Raw genomic sequence first — 8,482 nt, forward strand, 5'->3', positions numbered from 1 at the left:
GACCTTTGGTGGCCTGGGATAACACTGGTATGCTAATCCCCCCCCCCCCAAAAAAAGAAAAAAACGTTCCGAGAGTCAGCCTTGCAGTGAGTTATATCTATAGGCACAAGAATGGCCACAGCTGCTCTGAATGGACAGCAGGAAGCCTAAGCAGCTAGCCTTGAGGATCACCTTAACCTTGAGAGCCAGACAGAGTGAAATTGCGTGTGCTCATTTCACAAAGGGCTTGAAGCTGTAGGAGAGGAACATGAATATGAATGAGCCAGTTTGTATTTAATTTTGGATGACCAGCATATTAAATGCAAAACTTTGCAAAACATTTTTCAAACAAATAATGCCATTTACAATGCTTACATGTAGTTTGTGATTTTGTAATTTATGTATTTATGCTATATTGTAATGCACAAACATCAGACATATTTTTATTTGTTGCAAATAGTATCTTTTGAGAAAGAGAAAATCATTTATATATATATATATATATATATATATATATATATATATATTTATATAATTGGATGCCTTGCTGAGATAAAACGGATTCTTTGTGCTGTTTGAAGTGTACATCCTGAAAGATAGGTCTGTTGCTTGTCCTGTGGGACTCACGTTTTTCTCTCCTTTTCTGTTTCGGCAGCAGTTGCGTTCTCTGCATCAGTCTTTGACTGGAGATGGGACACCGAGTCCCCTTAGCCTCTACACCTCTCCATCTCTGCCCAACATCTCTCTTGGACTGCCTGCCAACGCGCACATCACGGTGAGTGTCCTCATCTAAAGCCCGGTATCATTATCACAGCTTTGTGATAGTGATTCAGAGTTAGCAAGTGGTGTAGGCTGAACCCTAGTGGGCTGGCTAGATCATTATGATGCTTTCACACTAGAGCTTTTGATCTGATTGATGTGAAAGTGTTTTTCAGAAGATGCACACCATTGATCCGCACCCTAGTCCAGTCTTTGGTATGGTTCATGTGAACGTGTTTAGTGCTCCATAATGTTTATAACGCCTCATTTTGGATACGAATAAAATGTCAGGTCATGCATAGACTATCTTGTCTCTTTGAATTTAAATCTAGATTTATTCACACTTGCCCTTGAAAACCTCTGTACACACACTTGCCCAAAAAAAAGTGCGGGGGATGAATTTACGTTTTATCAAATGTGGGGGGACACGTCCCCTGCATATTCTACGCCCATGCCTGGTATAAAACAAGCTCTCACAGTGGTGCTCTCATTGATGGAGCGAACATACTGCAATTTCGGACCCAAAAGTACAATGTGAAAGGAGAGCACCTGGGGCATTAGAAGGGGATGGAATCAAACTGGTTCTGGTTTGGACCAAGCAATCGAACCAAGTGGGAAAACAGCCTTGTAGGCTTTGGTACCTTGGTTGCAGCTTTAAACAGCTAAGTGTTCCCAAGTCTGAAGAATAAATTCTCATTCTCTTCTCCTCTACTCTAGGCTCCTCAGAAACTCAGTGCCCAGCAGGAGGCAGAGCGGCAGGCAATCCAGAGTTTGCGTCAAGGTGGGGCACTGACAGGGAAGTTCATCAGCACATCGTCCCTGCCGACATGCCTTCCCACTGGGGCACCCCATGACCCCGAGCCCCCTTCCGCCTCTAATAGCCACAGTAGCCATTCCTCGCTGCTCCAGCACGTCCTACTGTTGGAGCAGGCTCGTCAACAGAGCGCACTTCTCGCAGGTACGCATAAATCATAGTATACAGTCGTGTTATCCTGAATACACCGCAAAAAGCTATAAATGTAAATGTGTCAGTGCCTTAAGACAAGAAACATACTTTACATAGTATGCAGATGCAAATGCACTCTTGTGTTGCTCTGACCATAACAAGTATCAGTTCTCAAGGGTTGATTTAAGCCAGATCAAGCAGATTTCAAGCATTATTCAGGTAACTAGTTATTTAGCGATGTATATTTTGACAATTTCACTGATTTTCTCTGATTTGCTCTGCAAGATTCTCTTCAAACTGTTGCTCCACCATGAGTTGCCAGTAGTTGACCTAAAAGAGAAAACTGAGACAATTTATGCTAATGTCCACCTTGGGAAAAAACAACGTTTGAAATTAAACTTGCGTATCTAGAACAGTCTACATTCAGGTAATTGCACTGAGTATGTTTCAGGTCTTATAGGTCAGGACTGCAATGTGCGAACAAGAAATGTCAAAAGTCATGGTACTACGATACCAAGTTGACAAGAAAATGAATGTTAAAAACAGTGAACATTATCAGCTTGATGTGTAGGTGTAACAGCTTACACTTTTTGTCTTGATCTTTATCACGCAGTTCCCATGTACGGGCAATCTCCGCTAGTAACGGGTGAGCGGGTGTCCAGCAACATGCGTACAGTGAATAAGTTGCCTAGGCACCGGCCGCTGAGCCGTACACAATCAGCACCCCTGCCTCAAACACCACAGGCCCTGCAGCACCTCGTAATGCAACAGCAACACCAGCACTTCCTCGAGAAACAGAAACACTACCAGCTAAATAAGGTATATTGTGCTAGCATGAGATATTTGATGCTGTTTGAGCTATTTAGTAAAAAATAGCTAATGAGCTCCACCTCCTTTCAGATCCTCTCTAAAGGGGCGGAGCTTCCACGGCAGCCTCCCACGCATCCTGAGGAGACGGAGGAGGAGCTTACGGAAACCGCAGAGATGCAGGACGAGCGAGGGGAGGGGCTTGATCATGTAAGGGAGGGGCTACAGAAAGAGAGCTCTGGTGAGACCACACCCCCTTCCGAACGTCTGGTTCAGTTGAAGGGAGAAAGCACAGAAAGTGACTTGGAGGAAGATGATGATGATGATGATGATGATGAAGCCATTGAACTGAGGGAATGTGATGAAGAGGGCGCCCTCTATGGCCAGGTGATAAATTACAGCTTGTTGTCTTCTTTCAATTGAAGGTTTTTGTTCATTTCTGTGCCATTAGTGTAGGGCTGCAACTAACGATTATTTTGATAATCGATTAGTTGGCCGATTATTTTTTAATTTTATTTTTGTTTTTATATTAATCGATTCATTGGATAATAGACCTCTTTTTTTTTTTTTGACAAAACACACTAATCCACATCCTGCCCAATGTTGTCCTTCAAACAAAAGTTCCAGCTACATGCTATGAAAACTTATTGTATGGTGAATATTAGGGATGCTCCGATCAGGATTTTTGCAGCTGATACCGAGTACCGATTTCTTGTCATGGTGATCGGCCGATACCGGTGCTGATTCTGATGCTTCAAGCTTTATATAGAAGGTTTCATCCGGTGCACGCTCCTGGCCCGAAGTTAACTTCCGGTCTGTGTTTGTTTGTTAGTCTGGCTATGGCGCCGGCTACAAACGCAATTAAAGTTAAGATGATGAGTAGACTGAAGTTGGGCTCAGGTGGTTGTGCTGTGGGTTGTGTTTCACATACATTTATTTATTTGTGGCGTTGGCCACAATATCAAAACTGTCCGATTTTCCAAAAGGCTTCGTTGAATAAACATGAGCACGTAGGCCTACTGCACCTTTAAATATCAAAACGAGGCGCTGGTGTTTTTATATCACTGTATTTCTGAAGGAAGACTATCTTTAGAAAATTTTCGATGTCATTTTCATTTCATCTTGCATGTTATATGCCTGATAAAGCAGCATTTGTGAGCTCAGCGCTGCTTTGTGTACAGCCGTTACTGGGGAAACCTCGGTTTCTCCCGCTTTAAAGCACCCCCTGCTGGCAAAGAATGAATGAATTTGCATTTTCAGTAAGTCCGTCTGATTTACGTATTATGTTAAAAAATATGAACATATTTTGCTTTCCCTATATCCACGGGCGCAAAATGCATTCTGATTATTTGCGGGTGGATAAAATAAATCATAAATGATGCAAATATTAACTACATTTTTTTTAAATACATTTTTTTCATGAGGCAGACGATTTTGTGTGTGTGTTCGTTCGCCTGATCGCCGGCGCTCGTTCAGTGAAGTCTGAAGTTTAACACAGACTGTCAGGACAAGCCTTCATGCAAAATAGAAACATTCACGTGAATATGTAACATTTACAGAAAAGGATATAACCGTAAAATGCAGATTATGCGCTGAGGAAATATCTCGCACATTAAACAGCACACGCATCTGTCAAAGTGCCTGACAGGACAAGCCGTGTTAAACATTAGCTAATGCATTAGCTTGAAGTTTAAAATAAAGCATTCTCATGTTTTGGGCAGCTGTTCACTGCTGTAATTTGACGCGACTGGTGGAAGTTTTCCGTGCACGGTGGGCAGACGCGACTAATTGATAATGACATTTCGTTGTTGATTATTTTCATTATCGATTAGTTGTTGCAGCCCTACATTAGTGTCACCAAACAGAATTGGACAAAATTATGACTATTTCAACAAGGTTTCCTGAACTTGCCTCCATCTGCTGTTTGTCTAACAAACTGCTAGTCCCACCCCAACGTTATGCCATTGCTATTTTAAATAGAAAAAATTACACACATCTTAAGGAATTTACAGAGCCACCAACATGTACTTTGCGTAGTTTTAGTTTCTTGACCTTCTAAGGATCACTGACCTTCTAAAATTGCAGTTACCTTTGTTTGCCATTCTGATAACGACTTAAGACGGCTTTCTATACTTATCCCTTTCTCCTTTATCATCTTTCCCCATTCCCGTTCTACTTTGCATAACATGCAAAGCTATCAACACTATTCAGAAACATTCTTCGGCTTTAGTGTAGAGCGAATTTCAGTCATGAAAAAGCAGCGTAGTGACTGCATGAGTCACCATGCAAAGCCTATGCACGTAACACAGCTTAACGTCATTTGTTATGAAACAAGATGTTTTTTTTTTAATCTTAAATTTATTATTTTGTTTTATTGAACTAGAAGCAGCTGTGTGGATTCTGTGTCATCGTTAGACTTTTAAGATCCATCTAATGTCTTTCCGATGACTCTGTCACTGCACTTTTCGAGAGCTTAAGTGCGTAGGCAAGTTCCTGATGAGTGTTGGGACGCACATGCGGGGGCTTGGTGACTGGAGATCGAGGGTATCCCTCTCAACCAGAGCGGTTGCAGCTTTTTCGCCCCCTGAAAAGGAGGGATTAAAGAGGAAGATTGCTCTCTTCTCTTCCTCCCACCAGTGACTCACCACTGGATGCAGGAGGGGAGCAGGCGAGAAGAGGGGACGAGAGACAGATAAATAATTGCTAGATAGGAAGACAAAATGAAATTGACTTGGGAACGATGGTAGGGGTTCCTCCGAGGTTTGTTTAGTTAGTGCTGCTTGCGTTTAGCTTAAAGGTACTACTATTGCTCATACATAGTTCAGGATTTGAACAAACTCTTATCCCAAATTATTATACTTTAATATGAAACTATAGCATATAGGAAGCAGATGTGAGCTTTTGTGACTTGAGCCAGTAAGCAACCTCATAGCAAAGCTCTGAAAACACTTCTTAGCATCATGGTGCCAATAGTGGCAAGCACCACTCACATTTTGTTCAGAAAGTGTAAAATCAGTTTTTGTCAAAGAGCTAATTTTCAAAGTGCTGCACTTAAGCAGATTTATTCTTATCTTGCAAAAAAAAGTACCATGGCTTTACCGTCCGATACACTGTACTATAGCACTTTTTTAAGAGATTGATCTTTGTAAAATGTTACTGAGTAGGTTTCTTCTTATCTTGTAAAAACGTTCCATTGTATCACCATGGATTTTGGATTTGGCACAATGGTTATACTGTTTTTTTTTTTAGCATTACCCTCATAGTAATACCATGGTATTCTTCAAAGTAGTGTTTAAAAACCATAGTATCAGTGTAACTTGGTAATGTTATATTTTTTAATATATTGTTTAGGGGTGTCCCCGACTAAGGATTTTCATAGTCGAATCGGAATTTTCGAATCTTGCCGATATTCGACTGATAGTCGAATCATATGTTTTGGGGGCGGGGCAAAATACATTACCAAGAGTCAAGTCAGACATTCGACAGTCATTATGTTAACACACAGGGAAAATGTGCAACGGACGCCTCACAGACACAAATGGGGTAAATAATGTTTTATGTTTTGATTAAAAGATAGTTAACATTAAACGTCAGCGAAACCCTAAGAATTCACAACATTTTTTACAATAGTGCTCTCATTATAACGTTATGTATATGACAGTAGTTATTAATGTTCTGCATTTCTGTTTTGAGCTGCTGAAGATGACCAGTAGAGTGACGCAGCAGGTTTTCTCCCAATAAGTTAATATACAGCCTATTAAAATAATGCTGTAAATAAGAACATGAAAAGAAAGAAGCCTCAAATAAATATTTTAACGTGCATGAATAAATCCAACCACCCCTATAGATTTAAGTTTCACTTTCCATAATCCGTAACCGACAGAGGAGCGTTTTGGCGGCAGGGATTTAAATCTTTAGCAAGACTCAAACTAGCCGGGTTTCCATCCAAAGTTGCGAATTTAACTTATGCGCAAAATTGGAATATCGCACAAAACATTTGCGAACAAGCACCGTTTTCATCCAACGAGTCAAAGAGAACAAAATCATCACTTCCTGATAAACTGGCACTATACATCACTAAGAAAAGTAGGAGAAGCTACTGAATATAATAATTTTCCTATATAATAAATTGCTTGCACCTCAGAACGAGCAGACAAAACACAATGAATGCGGTTATTGCTTTCGGAGGTGGATGCTGCTGTTTGGGTACGCAGTCTTTTAACAGTTCTGGGAGGCAATTATACAGAAATACTTTGATGACAGACTTTGCTCGGGCATTTCCGAATGACCATATAACAACATTTCAGATGCTGTGGAACAAGATCGGTCCTCTGGTTAGTCAGGATTTGCCGTTCCATAGCGCAGTCACATGACTTCTTTGATGCGCTTGGAGGATTTTTTTCACAAAATGCATTTCCATCTCCCATTATTCGCATTAACCCTTTTTCGTCAAAAACCACCTCAAGCGAGCGTAAAAACTTTTTTGCGAATTGAGGCATTTTTATTCGAAATTCAGCGTTTCCATCTCTCGATTCTAATGCGATACTTCAAAATGTGCATAAAAGCCAGGTGATGGAAACCCAGCTATTGACACAGGCAGAGTGAAAGACTGGATTTTTTTCAATCAGGTAGGGTACAAGTGATTTCAAAACATTTCAGCCGGTTTATATATATTGTGTATGGTCCACAAAAGGAGTTCATTCAGAGCCGCGCAGACACGTTCACTTCTGTATTCTGGGCATTTTTTTGTGCAGATAGCCGTAATATTAACGTTGTGTTGTATAAATAACGAATAACGAATTATGTTGTATAAATAACGAAGCGTATTCTATATGAGATAAATGATAGGTTAAATCCCATTGATTAAAAACCAGTAGTTCTATGTGAAATCAGACACTTGAGCACCCCCATACAGCCAAAATGGCATGATCATAACACCCCACGAATATTCGACTGTGAGACTGGTATTCAAATCAGGCTCCTCCTATCGTTGCATCAATTCTTCGACCATTTGCGGTCACCCCTAATATTGTTTATATTTTAATATGATTTATATACTATTATGTGTCTCACAAGGTTGAGGGATGATGATGATAAAGTTTGAAAAGTATTTAATAATCCACTTTAAGGTAATCCAAGCAGGCAGACAAACAAAACACAACCTCTAACTTACACGAGACCGGACAAATGGGAACTGAAAAGGCTACAACTTAAATACAAAGCAAATGAGGGTAATAATGATTTTTCAAAGTCCTCATTTTCACTATACTGCAAATACTCATTATACTGCATCACCATCATCATCATACTTTTCATAAGGGCTTTTGTGCTTCATGTATGTGTAATGTTGTAATAAATAATTCATCGATTGAGAAATGTGCATTATTTTGATCTCTCAATTCTTATTCGTCATTTTGTTATATAAATAACGATAGCACCACTGCAGTGATTCATGCCGTTATGTATTCCAGCCCATTCATTTGCATGACATCCAGGCAGATTTGATCCTCCAAAAGAGCTCATTGTGAACTTAACACAGACCCCACAAACACACACTGCTGTTGTGAGGGAGGGAGGAAGGAAAAACAAACGAATGAGTGCGAGTGAATGAGCGGGAGAGAGAGTTATTGAAAAAAGAGCAACACCCTCCTCCTCGCGCTCGCTCTGCCTGCAATCATTGAGAAAAAATTTCAAAAGAGCACGGCATTAGAATTCAGACTGCATCCTCCTCAAGCAGCGGCAGACTCACACACACACACACACACACACACACACACACATATACACTCACATATCTACACATATACTCCCCCGTGAATGGACCGTCTCTGACTCATCTCTCCTTGGTGATTCATCTCCTCCTCCGGACCCCGCCCGCCTTCACTGCCCTGCACTTCACACCCAATCACAGCCCACCAGGGTGACGTGTGTGTTTGTGTGTGTCTGTTGTGCGGTGACATGCAGTCACCATTGAGGCAGCGATACACCAAA

The 8,482-nt window shown here is 40.8% G+C and overlaps 1 protein-coding gene across 3 annotated transcripts in view; it reads left to right on the top strand.

Moving 5' to 3' along the window:
- The window catches only part of hdac5 (histone deacetylase 5), an 85,315-nt gene that overhangs the window by 67,191 nt on the left and 9,642 nt on the right, over window positions 1-8,482 (top strand). For 2 of the 3 annotated variants that reach the window (XM_016459475.1, XM_016459473.1), the window contains 4 exons: window positions 635-754; window positions 1,456-1,696; window positions 2,298-2,503; window positions 2,585-2,878. In XM_016459475.1, coding sequence (XP_016314961.1) covers window positions 635-754; window positions 1,456-1,696; window positions 2,298-2,503; window positions 2,585-2,878 — 861 coding nt within the window. The remainder of the gene's footprint in view (window positions 1-634; window positions 755-1,455; window positions 1,697-2,297; window positions 2,504-2,584; window positions 2,879-8,482) is intronic. The other variant, XM_016459474.1, reaches the window with a different exon arrangement.

This window comes from Sinocyclocheilus anshuiensis, unplaced genomic scaffold (assembly GCF_001515605.1).
Source record: "Sinocyclocheilus anshuiensis isolate Anshui unplaced genomic scaffold, SAMN03320099.WGS_v1.1 scaffold1563, whole genome shotgun sequence".
NCBI classification, from domain to species: Eukaryota; Metazoa; Chordata; class Actinopteri; order Cypriniformes; family Cyprinidae; genus Sinocyclocheilus; species Sinocyclocheilus anshuiensis.